This window comes from Serinus canaria, chromosome 1A (assembly GCF_022539315.1).
Source record: "Serinus canaria isolate serCan28SL12 chromosome 1A, serCan2020, whole genome shotgun sequence".
Lineage (NCBI taxonomy): Eukaryota > Metazoa > Chordata > Aves > Passeriformes > Fringillidae > Serinus > Serinus canaria.
Genome location: NC_066314.1, coordinates 1,286,830 through 1,310,395, shown reverse-complemented (window position 1 = coordinate 1,310,395; position 23,566 = coordinate 1,286,830). Strand labels below are relative to the sequence as shown.

Below are 23,566 nucleotides of genomic sequence, written 5' to 3'. Positions count from 1 at the left end.
CCTCCCTCTCCCCAGTATCAGACAGAGCTCCCCTCCCTTTCCCTCTCCCCATTCCTGGCTGGAGTTCCCTGGTTTGAGAATCTTTCCCAAATCCTCAGCAGTCCCCCAAACCACCAGGATTTGCTCAGGCGACACCTGAGCTGCACCCAAAGGTGGTGAGGAGGCCAAAAAGTGCTCCCCACCACTGAGAAGTGACTCCCTGATCCCAGACAGAATTCCCTGAGCGGCAGCCAGCCCCAGACAGAAATTCCCAGGGGATATAGGCCACTTCCCCCACAGCACCAATTAGGGATGATGACTCTCACAGCACACCCTGATCAGCATCTGCTCTTCTCCTCAGGCCACCTGCCAGCAGGAGCCTCCCCACAAACCCCCCCGGGGGAATCCAAGGAATTCCGAGCCAAACAAACCCTCTTTATTCACGTACAAAAAGCCATTTGCATAGCAGTTTACAGGTGCACGTCTGATTCCAAAGTGCTTTCACAAGAACAAGCCAGAGCCAGAGTTTGTTGCCATTCCGGCCAAAGCAGGCAGCCCGCCACATTCCCCGGATTAGGAACCGGGATCTCCTGGCTAGGCGGGACGTCCGGCCTAAGTTAGGCCCGACTCAGCGTCACTCACCAATAAACAGCAGTGGGATAAAGCTCAAGGCACCCAGGCTAGAGAGGAGCTCTGCGAGCCCCGACTACGCAAGCAGGGGAGGTTCAATGCATCAAACACGGCCGGCCCTCGGCACACCAGCCTGGACTCCAGCTGAGCTCAAGTCTGTCAGTACTCATCCTCCTCACCCTCCTCCTCCTCCTCCTCCCCGTCCGCCGAGTCCCTTCCAACCTCCTCGTAATCCTTCTCCAGGGCCGCCAGGTCCTCCCTGGCCTCGGAGAACTCGCCCTCCTCCATGCCCTCCCCCACGTACCAGTGCACGAAGGCCCTCTTGGCGTACATCAGGTCGAACTTGTGGTCCAGGCGGGCCCAGGCCTCGGCGATGGCCGTGGTGTTGCTCAGCATGCACACGGCCCTCTGCACCTTGGCCAGGTCGCCGCCGGGCACCACCGTGGGCGGCTGGTAGTTGATGCCCACCTTGAAGCCGGTGGGGCACCAGTCCACGAACTGGATGGAGCGGCGCGTCTTGATGGCGGCGATGGCGGCGTTGACGTCCTTGGGCACCACGTCGCCGCGGTAGAGCAGGCAGCAGGCCATGTACTTGCCGCGGCGAGGGTCGCACTTGACCATCTGGTTGGAGAACTCGAAGCAGGCGTTGGTGATCTCGGGCACGGAGAGCTGCTCGTGGTAGGCCTTCTCGGCCGAGACGATGGGCGCGTAGGTGGTGAGCGGGAAGTGGATGCGCGGGTAGGGCACCAGGTTGGTCTGGAACTCGATCAGGTCCACGTTGAGGGCGCCGTTGAAGCGCAGCGAGGCCGTGACCGAGGACACGATCTGGCCGATCAGCCTGTTGAGGTTGGTGTAGGTGGGGCGCTCGATGTCCAGGTTGCGGTGGCAGATGTCGTAGATGGCCTCGTTGTCCACCATGAAGGAGCAGTCCGAGTGCTCCAGCGTGGTGTGCGTGGTCAGGATGGAGTTGTAGGGCTCCACCACGGCCGTGGACACCTGCGGGGCCGGGTACACCGAGAATTCCAGCTTGGATTTCTTGCTGTACTCCACGGAGAGCCGCTCCATGAGCAGCGAGGTGAAGCCGGAGCCGGTGCCTCCTCCGAAGCTGTGGAAGACCAGGAAGCCTTGGAGTCCACTGCACTGGTCAGCCTGCAGCAGAACGCCAGATAGTTATCCCAAGGACCAGGAAACATCCCAAGAAAATGGATATTTATCCCTGTAAGGACTGGAGTAACCATCCCAAGAATACTGGGATAACTATCCCAAGAAAAGGGCTATTTATCCCTGTAAGGACTGGAGTCACAATCCCGAGAAAATGGATATTTATCCCTGTAAGGACTGGAATAACCATCCCAAGAAAATGGATATTTTCCCCTGTAAGGACAAGGATAATCATCCTGAGAATATTGGATACTTATCCCAAGGACTAGAAAACTATCCCAAGAATATTGGATATTTACACCTGTAAGGACTGAGATATCTATCCCCAAAAAAAGGATATTTATCCATTTAAGGATTGGGAACAACTATCCCAACAAAAAGGATATTTATCCATTTAAGGACTGGGATAACTATCCCAACAAAATGGATATTTATCCATTTAAGGACTGGGATAACTATCCCAACAAAATGGATATTTATCCATTTAAGGACTGGGATAACCATCCCCAAAAAATGGATATTTATCCATTTAAGAACTGGAATAACTATCCCAACAATATGGATATTTATCCATTTAAGGACTGGGATAACCATCCCCAAAAAATGGATATTTATGCCTGTAAGGACAGGGATAACCATCCCAAAAAATGGTATTTATGCCTGTAAGGATTGAGATAACTATCCCAAAAGAAATGGATATTTAACCATTTAAGGACTGGGATAACCATCCCAAAACTGTGCTCAGAGCACTCTCCAGGCATCTTCAGCCCAGTTTTAACACCACAATTCTCTGCTTTCAGGACAAACACACAAATCCAGGGACTCTCCCGAGCCCCAAACCAAATCCCAACAGCACCAACAACGCTCAGACCTCACCCAAAGCCGTTTTTCAATTTAAGACTTTTTCCTTTCAAGACTTTCATCCCAAAATCCCCAATGCTGTCCACGAGGGCATTATTTTCACCCAGAAATGTGCTATTCTCACCCACGAGGGCACTATTCTCACCCAGAAAGCTGCTATTCTCACCCAGAAATGCGCTAGTTCCACCCAGGAGGGCCCTATTTTCACCCAGAAGGGTTTTTGTTACTTTCACTCAGGAGGGCTCTATTGTCACCCAGGTGGGCGCTATTGTCACCCAGAAATGTGCTATTTCCACCCAGAAATGTGCTATTTCCACCCAGAAATGTGCTATTTCCACCCAGGAGGGCACTAGTTCTACCCACAAGGGCGCTAGTTCCACCCACAAGGGTGTTTGTTACTTTCACCCAGAAATGTGCTATTTTCACCCAGGAGGGCGCTACTTTTACCTAGAAATGTGCTACTTTCACCCAGAAAGGTGCTATTCTCACCCAGGAGGGTGTTTGTTACTCTCACCCAGAAATGTGGTATTTTCACCCAGGAGGGCACTAGTTCCACCCAGGAGGGTGTTTGTTGCTTTCACCCACGAGGGTGTTTGTTGCTTTCACCCAGCAATGTGCGCTATTCTCACCCAGAAATGCGCTATTCTCACCCACGAGGGTGTTTGTTACTTTCACCCGGAAATGTGCTATTTTCACCCAGGAGGGCGCTATTTTCACCTAGAAATGTGCTATTTTCACCCACGAGGGCCCTACTCTCGCCCAGCAGGTGTTAGCTGCTGTCACCCGGCAGGTGCTAGCTGCTGTCACCCGGCAGGTGCTAGCTGCTGTCACCCGGCAGGTGCTTGTTTGCTGCTGTCACCCGGCAGGTGTGTGTTGCTGCTGTCACCCGGCAGGTGTGTGTTAGCTGCTGTCACCCGGCACGTGGCGCTGCCCTCACCATTTTGCGGATCCTGCTGAGCACGGTGTCGATGATCTCCTTGCCGATGGTGTAGTGGCCGCGGGCGTAGTTGTTGGCAGCGTCCTCCTTGCCACTGATGAGCTGCTCCGGGTGGAAGAGCCCGTGGTAGGGCCCAGTCCTGATCTCATCTGCGCCAGGAGGAGAAATCAGCCAGAGCAGAGCACAAAGAAAAGTTCTGGGAGGAGCTGGCGGAGCGAAATCCGTGGCACGTCCAGCAGGAGGTGACGGCACGGTCAGGGAAGGGTTGGGGGGATCATGGAAGGGGGAGGAATAAACTCACACGGGGAAGGTGCTACCAGAACTCCGTCCTCACCCTACACCTAGCCCGAAATCCTGAATTAACCTGGGTTAATGAGCTAGGACACCACAATTCCAGAGGTTTTGTGGGATCAGTTACCACAGGAAGCTTGGAGGAGAAGTCTGGAAGCTCCACCTCCATCCTCTGCTCTCCAGCACGGAAGGGACACAGACAAAGCCCCTCCAGGGTTGGCATTTCCACCTGACCCAGCTCCAGAGGGGTTAAAATCCACTCCATCCCAACACTGGGCACATTCCCCTGGCTCACTCATGGAGTTCTCCATCTGATACCTTAATGAGGCGTCTAAAAATTAAGCAGAACCCAAACAAAAGTCTGCAAATCCTTTAATTAGGACTAATGAGTCACATCCCAGATGGAAAGACAGGAGGAGAAGCCTGGAAGGCAGGAGCAGGTGGTTGGATCTGGAGTCACTTCCTAAAGAAATAATTATTATTTTCTAGGAGGACACCTCAAATTGAGGTGCCACACAAACCAACACCCAGAGATCCCCGAGGGAGCTGGAAGGGGAAGTGGGAATCTCTTGGAATCCATCAGGTTGGAACAGATCTCCCAGAGATCAAGTTGGCCAAACAGGACAGCCAGGTCCCACAAACCCACGGCACGTGTGGCACCCCACACTTTGGGGGTGGCATCAGAACCAAATGTGCCACATCTGGCCATGGGATGGTGGAATTCCAGCCAGGACCACCAAGGCTGGCAAATCCAGGTCACTTTCCACCTGCTGAAGGTCCCAAAAGGAAGGAACAAAGAGAACTCAGTGACAACCATGGCTTTGTCCCCGCTGGTCCCTTTGGAAGGGTGAATTCTGTCTGTTAACCAGAGCAGAGCAGTGGGAACATCAGGATCCCATGGGAAAAGGGTTGGGAATTACGGATAAAGATGGATCAGGGGAAAAAATCCCAGTTTTACCAATGACAGTGGGCTCCAGGTCAATGAACACGGCCCGGGGCACGTGCTTGCCAGAAGCTGTCTCACAGAAGAAGGTCTCGAAGGAGGAATCCACTTGCTCGGAGTTGGGATCCATGGATTTCACCTGCTTGGAGCTGGGAATGGTCCCGTCAGCCTGGATGCCGTGCTCCAGGCAGTAGAGCTCCCAGCAGGCATTGCCCATCTGCACTCCGGCCTGCCCGATGTGGATGGAGATGCACTCCCTCTGGAAAAGGGAAATGGGAATGGCACACATCCCATGGAAAGGGACAGGGATGGAAATGCACTCCCTCTGGAAAAGGGAAATGGGAATGGCACACATCCCATGGAAAGGGACAGGGATGGAAATGCACTCCCTCTGGAAATGGGAATGGCACACATCCTGTGGATGGGGATTGGGATTTCCAGCCCCCACAGCTCCCCTTGGAGCCATGGTGAGGATGATGAGGGAAACAGGCAGTGTCTGGCCCACTGCAGGAGCGGTGTTGTTACTTTCACCCAGAAATGTATTATTTCACCCAGCGAGGGCCGATTTTCACTAGAAATGTGCTATTTGCACCTAGAAAATGTGCGATTTCCACCCACGAGGGCCTATTTTCACCGGAAAGCTGCTATTTAAACCCAGAAAGGTGCATTGCTATTCTCACCCAGGCGGGGTTTTGTACTTCTCACCCAGGAGGGTGTTTGTTACTCTCATCCAGAAATGTGGTATTTTCACCCAGGAGGGCACTAGTTCCACCCAGGAGGGTGTTTGTTGCTTTCACCCATGAGGGTGTTTGTTGCTATCACCCAGAAATGCGCTATTCTCACCCAGAAACGCGCTATTCTCACCCAGGAGGGCGCTACTTTCACCTAGAAATGTGCTACTTTCACCTAGAAAGGTGCTATTCTCACCCAGGAGGGTGTTTGTTACTCTCACCCAGAAATGCGCTATTCTCACCCACAAGGGCCCTACTCTCGCCCAGCAATGTGCTATTTTCACCCAGGAGGGCACTAGTTCCACCCAGGAGGGTGTTTGTTGCTTTCACCCACGAGGGTGTTTGTTGCTTTCACCCAGAAATGTGCTATTCTCACCCAGAAATGCGCTATTCTCACCCACGAGGGTATATTTGTTTGAAAGTAATTTCACCCGGAAATGTGCTATTTTCACCCAGGAGGGTGTTTGTTACTCTCACCCAGGAATGTGCTATTTTCACCCAGGAGGGCCCTACTCTCGCCCAGCAGGTGTTAGCTGCTGTCACCCGGCAGGTGCTAGCTGCTGTCAACCCGGCAGGTGCTAGCTGCTGTCCCCGGCAGGTGCTGGTTGCTGCTGTCACCCGGCAGGTTGTGTGTTGCTGCTGTCACCCGGCAGGTGTGTGTTTGCTGCTTGTCACCCGGCCGTGGCGCTGCCCTCAACATTTGCGTGATCCTGCTGAGCCGGTGTCGATGATTCCTTGCCGATGGTTTGTTAGTGGCAGCGCGGGGCGCTAGTTGTTGGCAGCGTCCTCCTTGCCACTGATGAGCTGCTCCGGGTGGAAGGAGCCCGTGGTAGGGCCCAGTCCTGATCCATTCTGCGCCAGGAGGGAGAAATCAGCCAGAGCAGAGCACAAGAAAAGTTCTGGGAGGAACTTGGCGGAGCGAAATCCGTGGCACGTCCAGCAGGAGGGGTGACGGCACGGTCAGGGAAGGGTGGGGGGATCATGGAAGGGGGAGGAATAAACTCACACGGGGAAGGTGCTACCAGAACTCCGTCCTCACCCTACACCTAGCCCGAAATCCGGAATTTAACCTGGGTTAATGAGCTAGGACACCACAATTCCAGAGGTTTTGTGGGATCAGTTACCACAGGAAGCTTAGAGGAGAAGTCTGGAAGCTCCACCTCCATCCTCTGCTCTCCAGCACGGAAGGGACACAGACAAAGCCCCTCCAGGGTTGGCATTTCCACCTGACCCAGCTCCAGAGGGTTTTTAAAATCCACTCCATCCCAACACTGGGCACATTCCCTGGCTCACTCATGGAGTTCTCCATCTGATACCTAATGAGGCGTCTAAAAAATTAAGCAGAACCCAAACAAAAGTCTGCAAATCCTTTAATTAGGACTAAGAGTCACATCCCAGATGGAAAGACAGGAGGAGAAGCCTGGAAGGCAGGAGCAGGTGGTTGGATCTGGAGTCATTCCTAAAGAAATAATTATTATTCTAGGAGGAACACTCAAATTGATAGGGTGCCACACAAACCAACACCCAGAGATCCCCGAGGGAGCTGGAAGGGGAAGTGGGAAATCTCTTGGAATCCATCAGGTTGGAACAGATCTCCCAGAGATCAAGTTGGCCAAACAGGACAGCCAGGGTCCCACAAACCCACGGCACGTGTGGCACCCCACATTTGGGGGTGGCATCAGAACCAGATGTGCCACATCTGGCCATGGGATGGGTGGAATTCCAGCCAGGACCACCAAGGCTGGCAAATCCAGGTCACTTTCCACCTGCTGAAGGTCCCAAAAGGAAAGGAACAAAGAGAACTCAGTGACAACCATGGCTTTGTCCCCGCTGGTCCCTTTGGAAGGGTGAATTCTGACTGTTAACCAGAGCAGAGCAGTGGGAACATCAGGATCCCATGGGAAAAGGGTTGGGAATTACGGATAAAAGATGGATCAGGGGAAAAAAAATCCCAGTTTTACCAATGACAGTGGGCTCCAGGTCAATGAACACGGCCGGGGCACGTGCTTGCCAGAAGCTGTCTCACAGAAGAAGGTCTCGAAGGAGGAATCCACTTGCTCGGAGTTGGGATCCATGGATTTCACCTGCTTGGAGCTGGGAATGGTCCCGTCAGCCTGGATGCCGTGCTCCAGGCAGTAGAGCTCCCAGCAGGCATTGCCCATCTGCACTCCGGCCTGCCCGATGGGATGGAGATGCACTCCCTCTGGAAAAGGGAAATGGAATGGCACACATCCCATGGAAGGGACGGGGATGGAATGCACTCCCTCTGGAAAAGGGAAATGGGAAGGCACACATCCCATGGAAAGGACAGGGATGGAAATGCACTCCCTCTGGAAAGGGAAATGGATGCACACTCCCATGGAAAGGGACAGGGATGGAAATGCACTCCTCTGGAAAGGGAAATGGGAATGGCACACATCCCATGGAAAGGGGACGGGGACTGGAAATGCACTCCCTCTGGAAAAGGGAAATGGAATGGCACACATCCCATGGAGAGGGACAGGGATGGAAATGCACTCCCCTGGAAAGGGAAATGGGAATGGCACACATCCCATGGAGAAAGGGACGGGGATGGAAATGCACTCCCTCTGGAAAAGGAGAAATGGGAATGGCACACATCCCATGGAGAGGGACAGGGATGGAAATGCACTCCCTCTGGAAAAGGAGAAATGGGAATGCACACATCCCATGGAGAGGGACAGGGATGGAAATGCACTCCCTCTGGAAAAGAGAAATGGGAATGGCACACATCCCATGGAAAGGGACAGGGATGGAAATGCACTCCCTCTGGAAATGGGAATGGCACACATCCCATGGAAAGGGACAGGGATGGAAATGCACTCCCTCTGGAAATGGGAATGGCACACATCCCATGGAAAGGGACGGGGATGGAAATGCACTCCCTCTGGAAAAGAGAAATGGGAATGGCACACATCCCATGGAAGAGACAGGGATGGAAACCTCCCGCGGAAAAGGGAAATGGGAATGGCACACATCCCATGGAGAGGGACGGGGATGGAAATGCACTCCCTCTGGAAATGGGAATGGCACACATCCCATGGAAAGGGACAGGGATGGAAATGCACTCCCTCTGGAAATGGGAATGGCACACATCCTGTGGATGGGGATTGGGATTTCCAGCCCCCACAGCTCCCCTTGGAGCCATGGTGAGGATGATGAGGGAAACAGGCAGTGTCTGCCCACTGCAGGAGCTGGAGCCAGGATCAAACTGGGATCTGCAGGGACACAGCATTCCTGGGAAAGGCTCTCCCGGGGAGGAAGGGAGGAAGGGAGGAAGGGAGGAAGGGAGGAAGGGAGGAAGGGAGGAAGGGAGGAAGGGAGGAAGGGAGGAAGGGAGGAAGGGAGGAAGGGAGGAAGGGAGGAAGGGAGGAAGGGAGGAAGGGAGGAAGGGAGGGAAGGGCGATGGCGAACGGGAGGAAGGGAGGAAGGGAGGAAGGGAGGAAGGGAGGAAGGGAGGAAGGGAGGAAGGGAGGAAGGGAGGAAGGGAGGAAGGGAGGAAGGGAGGAAGGGAGGAGCTGCTGGCTCCATGCTGGGGCAGGAAGCAGCTGAGCAGCACCAGCTCCTCGGAGCCGCTGCCAATCCCTCCCATCCTGATGGATCAGCACCAGCAGCTCCAGGCTCCTGACCCCGGAAAAAAGAGCTCAGGGAGAAGCCAAGCTTGGAAAACCTGAGCCAAGCTGGAGTCACTCACAGAGGCTGGAGAAAGCAGGGATTGCCCCGGGGCAGAGCAAGGCCGGGCTGGCTCCTGGGAGCAGCTCTGAGTCTGGATTTATCCAGGTCATCTCCAGCAGGCTGTGACTCCAGGGAAGCTCCCGGGGAGCGGCGTCTCCTGGAGGCTCCCTGGGCGCTGCCCTGGGTAATTGGCACCTGCTGCTGCCACCACGCCACCATCAAAGCCATGGCATGGCCACCACCAAAGCCATGGCACGGCCACCATCAGAGCCCTGGCACGGCCACCATCAGAGCCCTGGCACGGCCACCGTCAGAGCCACGGCACGGCCACCTGGCACAGAGCCCCAATTATCGCAGCACCGCTTCCCAAGGGGTCACTGGGACAGGGAGCTGATCCCACCCGGGAAGGACGAGCAGGGAGGCTGATCCCACCATGTGTGGCATCATCCAGGGGCAGCCTGGCTCAGGTCTGACCTCACCTCACCCAGCTGGGGTCTCTCCACAGGTGAGCCCAGCTTAGAGGGAAGTGGTGGGAACAGCAGATCCCAAATCTCCTGGGCACAACCACCCAAAGCACCCAGGAGTCTCCAGAAGATTCCAGCTGGACATCCCAGGGCACCCACCACTGGTGGCAGGGAGATGAGCCAATGAAACTTTTCCATCCCATTCCCCAAGTGTGGATGTGCCAAGATCTTCCCATCCCTCAGGGAGCTCCAGAGGCCACCAGAGCCAGGAGAGAACAGGGCAGGACTGGATCATTCCTGGGACACCGACCCAGAGCTGACCAAACAGCCCCAAACCCAGGGCAGGACAAGATCCCCAGTTCTGCGGGGGGTGGAGGCTGCTGGGATCAGGGACTGCTGGGATCCCATTCCTGCTGGGATCAGGGACTGCCGGGATCCCATTCCTGCCGGGATCCCATTCCTGCTGGGATCCCATTCCTGCTGGGATCAGGGACTGCCGGGATCCCATTCCTGCTGGGATCAGGGGGTTGGTGGGAAATGGAACTGCTGGGATCTGGGATTGTTGGCATCAGGGATTGTCAGGACAAGGAGCTGCTGGGATGAGAGACTGTGGTGATCCCATTCCTGCTGGGATCCAGGATTGTCAGGAAAAGGAGCTGCTGGGATCAGAGATGGGAGTGATCCCATTCCTGCTGGGATCAGGAGCTACTGGGATCCCTTTTATGCTGGGATCAGGGATTGTCATGATCCCATTCCTGCTGAGATCAGGAGGGGCTAGGATCCCATTCCTGCTGGGATCAGGGTGAACACATTCCAGCTGGGATCAAGGATGGCGATGATCCCATTCCAGCTGGGATCAGGGATGGCGATGATCCCATTCCTGCTGGGATCAGGGATGGCGATGATCCCATTCCTGCCGGGATCAGGGATGCTGGTGATCCCACTCCAGCCGGGATTGGGGCAATCCCATTCCTGCTGGGATCAGGAGCTACTGGGATCCCATTCCTGCCGGGATCAGGAGGGGCTGGGATCCCATTCCTGCTGAGATCAGGGATCAGGGATTGTGGTGACCCCATTCCTGCCAGGATCAGGGAGATCCCACTCCTGCCAGGATCAGGGCAGGGTGACCCCATTCCTGCCAGGATCAGGGATTGTGGTGACCCCATTCCTGCCGGGATCAGGAGGGGCTGGGATCCCACTCCTGCTAGGATCAGGGTGATCCCGTTCCTGCTGGGATCAGGGATCGGGGTGACCCCATTCCTGCTGGGATCAGGAGGGGCTGGGATCCCATTCCTGCTGAGATCAGGGATTGTGGTGACCCCATTCCTGCAGCATCAGGGATCAGGGAGATCCCACTCCTGCCAGGATCAGAGATTGTGGTGACCCCATTCCTGCCGGGATCAGGGATTGTGGTGACCCCACTCCTGCCAGGATCAGGGATTGTGGTGACCCCACTCCTGCCAGGATCAGGGATTGTGGTGACCCCATTCCTGCTGGGATCGGGGCGATCCCGTCCCAGCCGCCCCTGCTCCCTGCGGGCAGCGCTGCCCAGCCGTGCCCTGCCGTGCCCAGCGGTGCCGCAGCGTGGTTGGGATGGTTCCCCATCCATCCCAGCTCAGCCTCCCAGCGCTTCCCTGGGACAGCTGCTCCTCTCCCAAACCCCCATTCCCAGCACCTGCTGCCCTGGGAGCACTGGAATCTGCAGCCGGAGCTCAGGGAAGGAGAACAAAGGGAAATCAAAACGAAATACAAGAAGTGGGAGTGCCGAAGGAAAAAAGCTCAGCGGTTTATTGGAGCTTTTCCCCTCCTCCTAAATATTCCAGGGGGTTGGTTTTTTGGGATCTTCCCAACATTTGCATCCAGCTGAAGTGCCTTTTACAGACTCTGGCTATTGTTGTCCAGCTGATTTTCCCCTTGGGAACACCACGTAAATATTTAACACTTTTAGGGCCAGGCCAGACCAGGAATGTGCAGACTAAAGGAAAAGTTCAAAGCCAAATCCCTGGGAGCCACTTTGAAGTTTTCTCCCATTTGCAACCAGATTTTTCCAACCAGCTGCTCCTTTGCATCCACAAAAAAAAAAAAGTGCCAGTTGGGATCCTCTTTCCCAAAAAAGTTTCAGCTGGAGCAGACAGAAATAATCAGGATTGCAGATTTTATTTTTTATTTTTTTTAGTGCTCAATCCACTTCAGTTTCCCAGCTGCAAACGTTTTGGAGCAGGGATTCCATGAAAAAACACCATGGAAAAGGGGGATTTTTATCCATTTGATAGAATCCCAAGGGTTTAGAGCAGACAAAGGCAACATGGCAGCTCGTTCCTAAAGAAAAACACCAAACCCCAAAGGTTCTGCTTGTTGCAGCACTTTGGGAGGGTTAAAATTTTAGGGGGAAAGGGGGCAGCAGGATGGAAAATTTCGATTTTAATCCAGAATTTAGTTGAGGAAAAATATGCTGCTCCTACTCAAACAGACTAAAAAAAAATTATTAAAAAATAAAATTAAAACTCCCAACTTTTTCAAAACTTCCCAAGTGTGCAGACCCCACCTCAGGAGCTGCAAACTCCAGCGGGGAAAAAGCACCAAGAGGCCACTCCAACAATTCCAAGCACATCCCTGACTTTTCCCTTATAAGGAGCAAACCCTGAATCAATAACCCAGGGGGTAACCAGCAAATCCTGGGAATGGAAACCCCCGGGAGAAACCAGAAAGGGGAAAAAAAAAAAAAAAAAAAAAAAAAAAAAAGGGAATTTTCAGCTGTGAAGGGATGGGAGGAAAAGTGGGAAAAGTGGGAAATGGAATGTTCTTACCATGGTGAGGCTGGGGAAGATCTGAGCAGAGCAGCTGCTGCCTCTGCCTCTCCCTGCAACTTTATAGCCCAGGAAATCCTGACTCCACCTGGATTTAAAGAAGTTTCTCCAAGCTTAAAGGAGCAGAGCTCCTTTTCCTTCCATCCCCCCAAAAAAATCGGGATCAAACCCTGCCTAGCTTGAAGGATTTCTCTGATTAAAGGCAGCGCCGTGGAAGGTTTTTGCCTATTTGTGGTTTTTTTAAAGGGTTTTATTTGAATAAAAGTTGATTTTTAAGCCTGGGGTTGGTTCAAAAAAAAGAAGGAAAAGTTTTGTGTGTTCCCACATAATTCACTTTATCCAGCAGGAATAATTTGCCTTTATCACTACTCACAGCACTGCCGAGGATATTCTTAATTTTGGCAATTTTTGGACAAAATCCTGCAATTTTGGGGGTGTTTTTCCCCCCATATCACCCATGATTTCATGGGAATCTGCTGGGATTGGCACCTCTGGGATCTTCAGGTGGAGGCTCAGCCCCTCTGGATTCCTTAAGGATTCCCTTTTCCCTCCTGCCAAGGTTTGGGAATCACTTTTGGCCCCATTCCCGTGGGATTCCCCAGATCCCAGCAGGGCCTGTGGTGACTTTTTCCCAAATTCCCTCATTTTCCTCTTCACCTCCCACTCCAAACCCCCAAATTTCCTTTGATCCACCCCAAATCCCACCAGCTCTGGATTGAGGGGGGGCCAAGAATATCCCAGATGGGATCAGGAGCAGGAAATTTTCCCTTTTTTCAGCATTTTTGGGATTTTCTTCTCTTGCTGGCTCCAGTTTGGGATTCCCAGTATAAAACCCCAACTGGGAAACTGGAGCAAAATCCACGGACTGGGTGGATCTGGGAATGGGATTGGAGAGGAGGAAGAGCTTTAACTCCCCAGGAATTGGGGGACTTTGGGGCAGGAATGTGAAGATTTGGGGGATTTTTATCCTTGGATGCATCCCAGCTCTGATTTTAGGGGTTTATCCACTCAATCGCCTTTTTGGGAAAGGCAAAATCCAAAATTTGGGGATTTTTTTGGAGGGGAAATGGGAAGGGAAAAGGGGAAATTTCTGGAGTTGGGGGTGGCAGAGAGAACCTAATTAGGATTTCAGCTTTATGGAGAAAAAAGGAGGAATTTCAGTGGTTTCTTCAATAAATTTTGTCTTTTTGGGCAACACCAAACTCAAAATTTTGGGGTTTTTTTGGGGGAAATGAAGGAATTTCTGGAGCTGGTGGTGGCAGAGAGAACCCGATTGGGATTTTAAGTTTTTTGGGAAAAAAAAAAGAGGAATTTTCAGTGGTTTCTTCATTAAATTTTGTCTTTTTGGGCAACCCCAAGCTCAAAATTTGGGGATTTTTTGGGGGAAATGAGAAGGAATTTTGGGAATTTCCAGAGCTGCTGGTGGCAGAGGGAAACTCCTGGGATTTCAGCTTTTCTGGAGAAAAGTGAAAATGAGGAATCTCAGTGGTTTCTACACTCAATTTTGTCTTTTTGGGCAACCCGAAGCCCCAAATTTTGGGGTTTTGGGGGAGGAAATGAGGGAATTTCTGGAGCTTGGGGGCAGACAGAACCCACCTGGGATTTCAGCTTTTCTGGAGAAAAAATGAGGAATTTCAGTGGTTTCTTCACTAAATTTTGTCTTTTTGGGCAACCCCAAGCCAAAATTTGGGGTTTTTTTTGGGAAAAATGCGAAGGAATTTTGGGAATTTCCAGAACTGCTGGTGGCAGAGGGAAACTCCTGGGATTTCAGCCCCAGGCTGGATTTAGAAGGGCACCAGGCAGATCCCACCCCCCAGAGGATTTTTATAGCCACAGCTCCCAGCTGCTCCTCCCCACATCCCAAAGATCCCAAATCCCTCCTGGCTGCCCCTCTGCTGGTCCTGCCTCCATTCCCTGCCCTAAATCCTGACCCCAAATCATTCCAGAGGGGAATTCTGGCCAGCACTCACCAGGAGGGGCTGCTGGATTCTCCAGTTTGCCTCCAAATCCAAAGATTTCAGCTCTGGGAAGAGAAAATATTTCATTTAATGCTCATTATTTTTTGATTTTTATTTCTTTTGGGGGGTAGGAAAAACAAACCAACAAATCCTTTTGTTTCAGGGATTTTTTCCCCTGTGTTGGCCTGGCTGGCTGAGCTGAAAAAATTGGGATTCAGGCACCTCCAAACTGATCCCATTTTTCCATCTCCCCTTCCCAAGGACAATCCACTTTTTGATCCAAGCAATCCTTTGCTATCCACTCATTTTCTTCATTTTTTGCTGATTTTTTTGGGATTTTTTTTTTCTGATTTTTTGCTAATATTCTCCCAGGGTTTGCTAATTTTTTCTGCTTTTTTTTTTCCTGATTTTTACCAATTTTTCACTGATTTTCTGCTGAACTTTTACTGATATTTGGCTGGGGTTTTTTCTGATATTTTGCTGGGTTTTACTGTTTTTTTCCTGATTTTCTGCTGAATTTTCTGCTGAATTTTTGCTGATATTTGGCTGATTTTTTGCTGATATTTTGCTGAGTTTTACTGATTTTTTGCTGATTTTTTCCTGAATTTTTGCTGATTTTCTGCTGATTTTCTGCCAAATTTTTGCTGATATTTGGCTGATTTTTTCCTGATATTTTGCTGGGTTTTGCCAATTTTTTTGCTGATTTTTTGGTGATTTTCTGCTCAATTTTTGCTTATTTTGTGCTGATTTTTTTGCTGTTTTCTGCCAAATTTTTGCTGATATTTTGCTGGGCTAAGCTGATTTATTTTGTTGATTTTTTTTGGTTGATATTTTGATGGGCTTTGCTAATTTTTGCTGATTTTTTGCTGAATTTTTTGCTGATTTTCTAACAAATTTTTGCTGATATTTGGCTGAATTTTGCTGATATTTTGCTGGGTTTTGCCTTTTTTTTTTTGGCTGATTTTTTTTTTTTGCTGATATTTTTCTGAATTTTTGCTGAATTTTCTGCTGATTTATGGCCGTTTTGGTGCTGAATTTTTGCTGATATTTGGCTGGATTATTTTGCTGGGCTTTGCTAATTTTTGCTGATTTTTTGCCAATATTTTTGCTGATTTTTTGCTGATTTTTGTACTGATTTTTGCACTGATTTTTGCCATTTTTTCCCTGATTTTCACTGACTTTTCCCTGATTTCTGCACATTTTCCTTCAGCCAAACTCCACCTGCCAACACATCCAGCACTGGAGTGACGTGGTCACACTCCCAACACAAAACCAATTAACCTTGCCACCAAAAAATAATTAATATCATTGATTTAATCATCATTATTAATTAATTAAAATATATTTCAAAACCAAGCATTTGGCATCAGCTGGAATTTTGGTTTTCTTTCTTGCCTGGCAAAAAAGAATGGAAAATTATTTTCCCCATTTATTTATTTGTTTCTCCCCCAAAAAAAGAATAAAAATGGGCAGAAGCTGTAGCAAAAATGAGAATTTATTTTGATTTATTCCCAATTTCTGCTCCCCTCCCTTTAATTTCAGAGAAGGGAGGGAAAGGCTTCAAGGGAAACGTTCATTTTCAAACCAGTGGATGAAAAAGGGATTGGAATTCCTTGAGTTTTCCTGCTGGGTATGGACAGGGTGAGACAAAAATGGGATTGGGAATGTCCAGGGAAAAATGGGATTGGGAATGTCCAGGGAAAATGGGATTGGGAATATTAACGTGAAAATGGGATTGGGAATGTCCAGGGAAAATGGGGTTGGGAATGTCCAGGGAAAGTGGGATTGGGGATATCCAGGGAAAAATGGGATTGGGAATGTCCAGGGAAAAATGGGATTGGGAATGTCCAGGGAAAATGGGATTGGGAATGTCCAGGGAAAAATGGGATTGGGAATATTCATGTGAAAATGGGATTTGGGATATCCAAGGAAAATTGGGATTGGGAATAAAGATGTAAAAATGGGATTGGGGATGTCCATGTACAAATAGAATTTAGAAATATCCAAGCAAAAATGGGATGTGGACATCCAAGGAAAAATGAGATTGGGAATATCCATGTAAAAATGGGATTAGGAATGCCCATGTAAAGATGGGATTGGGAATATCCATGTACAAATGGGATTTGGGATATCCAAGCAAAAATGAGATTGGGAATATTAATGTAAAAAATGGGATTGGGAATATTAATGTAAAAAATGGGATTGGGAATGTCCATGTAAAAATGGGATTGAAATATCCATGTACAAGTGGGATTTGGGATATCCAAGCAAAAAAATGGGATTTGGAATATCCAAGGAAAAATGGGATTGGAAATATCCATGTACAAATGGAATTTGGAAATATCCTAGCAAAAGATGGGATTTGGGACATACAAGGAAAAATGGGATTAGGAATATTAATGTGAAAATAGGATTGGGAATATCCAAACCAAAATGGAATTGGGAATACCCATGTAAAAACAGGATTGGAAATAACCATGTAAAAACAGGACTGGGATATCCATGTACAAATGGGATTGGGAATGTCCATGTAAAAATGGGATTGGGATATCCATGTACAAATGGGATTTGGGAATATCCATGTAAAAATGGGATTGGGAATGTCCATGTACAAATGGGAATTGGGAATATCCATGTACAAATGGGATTGGGATGTCCATGTACAAATGGGATTGGGATGTCCATGTACAAATGGGATTGGGAATGTCCATGTACAAATGGGATTGGGATGTCCATGTGCAAATGGGATTGGGATGTCCATGTACAAATGGGATTGGGATGTCCATGTACAAATGGGATTGGGATATCCATGTACAATGGGATTGGGAATGTCCATGTACAAATGGGATTGGGATATCCATGTACAAATGGGAATTGGGATATCCATGTACAAATGGGATTGGGATGTCCATGTACAAATGGGATTTGGGAATGTCCATGTACAAATGGGATTTGGGATGTCCATGTACAAATGGGATTTGGGAATGTCCATGTACAAATGGGATTTGGGAATATCCATGTACAAATGGGATTGGGAATGTCCATGTACAAATGGGATTGGGATGTCCATGTACAAATGGGATTGGGATGTCCATGTACAAATGGGATTTGGGATGTCCATGTACAAATGGGATTGGGAATGTCCATGTACAAATGGGATTGGGAATGTCCATGTACAAATGGGATTGGGATGTCCATGTACAAATGGGATTGGGAATGTCCATGTACAAATGGGATTGGGATGTCCATGTACAAATGGGATTGGGAATGTCCATGTAAAAATGGGATTTGGGATATCCATGTACAAATGGGATTGGGAATGTCCATGTACAAATGGGATTGGGAATGTCCATGTACAAACGGGATTGGGACATCCATGTACAAATGGGATTGGGAATGTCCATGTACAAATGGGATTGGGAATGTCCATGTACAAATGGGAATTGGGATGTCCATGTACAAATGGGATTGGGAATGTCCATGTACAAATGGGATTGGGATGTCCATGTACAAATGGGATTGGGATGTCCATGTACAAATGGGATTGGGATATCCATGTGCAAATGGGATTTGGGATATCCATGTACAAATGGGATTGGGATATCCATGTACAAATGGGATTGGGATATCCATGCAAAAACAGGATTGGAGAGTCCCTGGGAAATCCTGAGCAGCTGAACAGAGCTCCAGGAAGAGCAGGGAGTGAGGCTGAGCCAGGGAAGGCTGAGGCTGGATTTTAGGGACATTTCCTCCCCCAAGGGATGGGCACATTCCCAAGGCTGCTCCAGGTGGGATTTTGGGGTGTCTGTGCAGGAACTGGCCTGGCTGATCCCTGTGGCTCCATTCCAGCTCGGGATATTCCATGATTCTGGGATCCTTCACCCTGCCCACAGCCCTCAGGGAACAGCAACAGCCTCACCCTGTCCAAAAGAGGCCAAAAATCAGCAAAATCCTGGAGGAGAACCAGCTCTTCCCAAAAACCAGGCTCCAAGAGAGATGGGATCAGCCCTGGGATCTGCTGTGCCCTCCTGAGTTCCCACAGGGTGATTTCAGCAGGGAAAGCAAAACCTCCCAGTGTCTGTGCTGATGGGAAAGTGTCTGGGGTTGGACAGACAGGTGCCTGCTGAGGAGGGCAGGAGCCTCCCCTGGGACGGAGAATGCAAACCCTCCCCATTGCTGTGAATTTTAAATTAAGAGGGTCTCAGACAACAAATATGGGAGCAGGAATGACAGTTCTTTAAAAGGGAAGGAAAAAAATGATAAAATAAACAATGCAATGCACTGGAACAACCCTGCCAGAGTCAGAACTGAACCTGACTCCCTGTGGGGCAGTGTGTTGGTGGCAGTCCCATTGGAAAAGGGGCTGCAGCCCTCCTGGGGTTTGTCTGGGTTTGGAAAGCCAGGTGCCTGCTGAGGAGGGCAGGAGCCTCCCCTGGGATGGAGAATGCAAACCCTCCCCATTGCTGTGAATTTTAAATTAAGAGGGTCTCAGGCAGAAAATATCGGAGCAGGAAATAACAGTTCTTTAATAGGGAAGGAAATAAAAGGATAAAATAAACAATGCAGTGATTAAACCAACCCTGCCAGAGTCAGAACTCACCCTGACACCCTGTGGGTCAGTGCCAGCCCAGTTGGAGATGTGGCTGCAGCCCTCCTGGGGTTTGTCTGGGTTTGGAATGCCAGGGGCCTGCTGAGGAGGGCAGGAGCCTCCCCTGGGATGGAGAATGCAAACCCTCCCCACCCCTCTAAACTGTTCTAAATTTTAAATTAAGGGGGTCTCAGACAACAAATATGGGAGCAGGAAATAACAGTTCTTTAATAGGGAAGGGAGCAAAAATAAAAGGATAAAATAAACAATGCAATATTCTAGAACAACCCTGCCAGAGTCAGAACTCACTCTGACACCCTGTGGGGCAGGAGCAGTCCAGCTGGAGATGTGGCTGCAGCCCCCCTGAGGTGTCAGGGGTGGTTCTGTTGGAGCAGAGGGTCCTGTAGAAAAAGGGGGTGTGAAAAATGCCAATTTCATGATTGGCTTTTCACAAATATTCAAATGAATACTCTGTGTGTTGTGTTAGAAAGTGATGCTGTATTAATTCTCTTTAGTGTGTTCAATAGAGTTTGGGTTATAACAAAATGTTAAAATAGAAACTCTGCTGTGTAGGATATTTTTTCCTAAAGAAAGGACTCACACTGAGACAGCAGCCACAGGAGACCTGAATCTTTCAGAGGAAGAGAATTTATTGCCCCGTTATCAGGAGAAATGAACTTCTTCCTGCCTCACTCAGCCCTGGAGAGGTGTCAGGATTCAGAGGGAGAAGCTGGCACTGCCCAGACAGAATCCTGGGTGTGAATGGAATTGATGCACCATGGATGAGCTGTAGGAATGTGCAGCAGGTTATTGCTTTTAAGGGTTAATCCTCTGTTAATGTGGGGCCTTTTTGGGCTTATTTTGCCCAGAAAAGGTACCCAGACTGTCCCTAACTCTTTGTTTCTATTGTCTCAATTCAAATTGCCTAAATTATTATTACTCTAACTGTATTACCATTTTTATAACTATTTTATTACTATTAAACCTTTAAAATTTTACAAACCAAGTGACTGGTGTTTTTCCCAGGTGTTCCTCCTGCCCAGATCCCTGGAAGTGGAGGCAGCTGCTGTTCCTCTGGGGAATCCAGCTGGAAGCTGGGCTGGTGTTCCAGAATCCCCAGATTCTATCCAGGTAGGAATGTTGGCTCCTCCCCCTGGGCTCACATCTCCCAGTGGGATGCTGCAGTTCTTATCAGCCCTGCAGGGACATCCAGTGGCCTCTTATCAGATGTCCCCTGATGAGAAGGAGTGACTGTGATCACTCAGAGAGGGAGATAAAGAGAAATTGCCCACTTGGCACCAGACAGCTGCAGATGGTGACAGAACTCATCCTGCCCTGCAATCTGGGACAGAAAGGCATTCCCAAATCCCACATTCCCAAATCCCACAGCTCCGGGGGGGGATCAGAGCTGGGGGGGGGGGCAGCTGAATGCAAAGGACAGGTTTGGAAAGGCTGGGAAGTTTGTCCCAGTTCCCAGCAGGACACAGCAATCTGGGAATGGCTGAGATCAGGGGGCAGGTCTCAGCTGTGGGGAAGGGCAGGGAAGGAATTTGGCTGCTGGAGATCAAATGGATCCGTGGATGTTCAGCCCTGAGCAGGTCCCAGGCAACAAAAATGAAATGTGGAGTGAGGCAGCACAGCTCTGCTGAAGTGTTTGGGTTTGAACCCAAAGGGAAACCTCAGTTTGGTCATCTTAAAGCTGCACTGGAATTAAAAAAGAGCAAAATTAATTCCATTTTCTTTGAATAAACAAAGAGCAAAATTAATTCTATTTTCTTTGAATAAAGAGAAAAATTAATCCCATTTTCTTTGAATAAAGAGCAAAATTAATTCCCTTTTCTTTGAACAAAGAGGAAAATTAATTCCATTTTCTTTGAATAAAAAAGAGCAAAATTAATTCCATTTTCTTTGAATAAAGAGCAAAATCAGTTCAATTTTCTTTGGCATCGTTTCCATGCTGAGTCTGAGTCCTCTGGCACACCTGGTGCTCCAGGGATGCTCCCTGTCCCATCCCAGTGGAGGCTTTTTTTCCCCCAAAAAGCAGCACAAATTCCTTCTAAACCCTTTAAATCCTCACTCTCACATCTGGTTATGTGCAGCTTTTGGAGGGGGCACCTCCTTGTCTGAATGAATGTCCCACTCCAACAGCTGAACCTGTGGGGTTTGCATCTCTGAAGAATCCATTTGTGATTTTTATATTTTTTTATCCTTAAATACAGCCAAGAAACTGAAATGCTTTGTGCACATGTAGGTCTTTTGGGTTTTTTTTTAATAGGTTTCAAAAATAATTTAATAGGTTTCAAAGAATTTCATCCAAGGGCTGCCCAGAAATTGAGCTCACCCTGGTGAACCAAAAGGCTGTTACAGCACTGGGGGGGGTCAGAGTTGTTAAAAAGAGATTTTTTTGGGGGTTCTTTTAGCCAAATCTCTCTGGTCCAAAGGCAGATTTGCACTCCAGGGGAGATATTCCCAATTTACAAGCAGGGAAAAGCCACCCCCTGCTCTAGGGATGGTTGGGGGATGGGGACAGACCCCGTCCCCTCCTCATCCCTGCCATTGGCAGAGGGAAAAGGCTGGGATGGAGCAAAATCCAAACCTCAGCCAAGTGGGACAGCTTCCCAGATGATCCCCTTACCTGAGAGCATCCAAAAATGCTCCAGAAAGGTCTGGCTGGAGGCCCCTCCTGGCGCTGCTGAGGGATGGGAGGAGCAGCAGGGGCTCCTGGTGGCTCTCCAAGGCAGCCTGGGGGGATTTGCTGCCCTGCCTGGCCAAAGCTGCTGCTTTTTTCCAGCTCCAGCTCACTCACACACCTCACCAGGAATGGTTCAGGCACTGGTTTTGTGCCTCAGGATTTAAATCCCTTGGGTGTGTTATGAGAGAGGTGACTGAGGCAGATTTTTGGGATTTGAGCTGATTGCTGAGGTGGAATTTTCCCTATTTTTAATTTTTTTTAAGGAAGGAGCTGTTTCTCCTCCAAAATTTTGCTGATTTTTTTGCCTCTTTCAGACTGGGTGAGGCTGCTGCTCCCCTTCCCAGGAAGAACCTTTTCCTAAAATCCAGGTTAACCCACCTGACACAGCTCCAGCTGTTCCCTGCCAGGGATCAGGGATGGAGGTGGGAGTGGATGGGTTGGAGCTCCAACAAGACCAAGGGCCAGGTTCACCTCATGGAATGCTCCAGGCTGGGCCAGAGAGGCTGGAAATGTCCCTGGGGGTGCTGGTGACAGCAGCTGGGCATCCCCAGGTGTGCCCAGGTGGGCAGGAGGCCACTGGCACCTGGATTTTAGCAGGAATAAAGTAGCCAGCAGGGTTAGGGAAGGGACTGTCCCCTGAGCTGGCACTGCTGAGGGACCCCCTGGAATCCTGGGGTCAGCTCTGAGCTCCTCAGGTCAGGAAGGACCTGGAGGGGCTGGAGAGGGTCCAGGGAATGGACCTGGGAAGGGTCTGGAGAACCAGGAGGGGCTGAGGGAGCTGGGAAGGGAATGGAGAACCAGGAGGGGCTGAGGGAGCTGGGCAGGGGCTGAGCCTGGAGCAGAGGAGGCTCAGGGGGGACCTTGTGGCTCTGCACAAGTCCCTGCCAGGAGGGGACAGCCGGGGGGGTCGGGCTGTGCTCCAGGGAACAGGGACAGGAGCAGAGGGAACGGCCTCAGGCTGGGCCAGGGCAGGGGCTGGGGGGATTTTGGGGAAATTCATTCATGGAACTTGTGCCTTGTGAAGGCTGAGCTGGAGCAGAGGCTGGGCAGAGTTCCAGAAGGAAGCAGGGATTGATTCCAAGGATCTCCTCCATGGCTGCACCTTGGGCAGCACCAGAGCCCAGCCAGGGCTGCCCCCAAGATGACCCAAAATGGCCCCAAAATGCCCCAGCGCTCCCGGGGTCTCTCCCTGGGATCAGCTCTGCTCCATTCCCACCTTGCAGTTCATTGTCCCAGCCCAGCTTTAGCCCAGGCACTCCCACCCTGCTTGTTTTTCTCTCTCCAGCCCACGGGGTTTGTGCTCCTGGCCTGGGATTTGGCTCATTTGTCCTTGGTGCCCAGCTGGAGCAGGAATTGTTTTGTCTCCCTGCTCTGGGCACAGAGCTCACCATCCCATAATATGGAGCCCAGACCCACACACCAAAGCAGCACAGAATGTGAAAAATAGAAAAGCTAAACCCTGAGGCATCAGAAAGGACGATTACACACTGGAAGGGGCTGCTCAGGGCAGGGCTGGACTCACCATCCCTGGAGATGTTTAAGGAACGACCGGACCCGGCACTCAGCGCTCAGCTCTGCCTCACAAAGCGGCCGGAGCTCGGCCTCACGTTGGACTCGCTGGTCTCCGAAGTCTCTCCAGCCTCCCTAACGCCGCGGTTCCCGGGAATCCCGGGACTCGGAGGGACTCCATGGTCTCCGAGGTCTCTCCATGCTCCATAACGCCGCGATTCCCGGGAATCCCGGGACACGGAGGGCGATGCCCGCCCCGTGCCTCAGTTTCCCCCGCTGGGGCCGGGGCGCTCCCTCAGCGCGCTCCGCCAGGGGGCGCTGC

At 50.3% G+C, this 23,566-nt stretch overlaps 1 protein-coding gene across 3 annotated transcripts; it reads right to left on the bottom strand.

The window, feature by feature from the left end:
• Nucleotides 1-393: 393 nt before the first annotated feature.
• Nucleotides 394-23,545, bottom strand: LOC103822471 (tubulin alpha-3 chain). Of its 3 annotated transcripts, XM_050984940.1 has the most exons (6): nucleotides 23,258-23,545; nucleotides 14,468-14,520; nucleotides 12,498-12,585; nucleotides 4,818-5,061; nucleotides 3,569-3,717; nucleotides 394-1,758 (listed from the first exon to the last, which is right to left on the bottom strand). In XM_050984940.1, exons 3-6 carry the CDS (start codon nucleotides 12,498-12,500, stop codon nucleotides 769-771), a joined length of 1,386 nt encoding a protein of 461 aa, XP_050840897.1. In that variant the 5' UTR covers nucleotides 12,501-12,585; nucleotides 14,468-14,520; nucleotides 23,258-23,545; the 3' UTR covers nucleotides 394-768. The 3 variants fall into 3 exon arrangements, with proteins under 3 accessions (XP_050840897.1, XP_050840898.1, XP_009095694.2); XM_050984941.1 differs by lacking the exon at nucleotides 12,498-12,585; XM_009097446.4 differs by lacking the exons at nucleotides 4,818-5,061; nucleotides 12,498-12,585; nucleotides 14,468-14,520; nucleotides 23,258-23,545 and adding an exon at nucleotides 7,495-7,523.
• Between the last annotated feature and the right edge of the window lie 21 nt (nucleotides 23,546-23,566).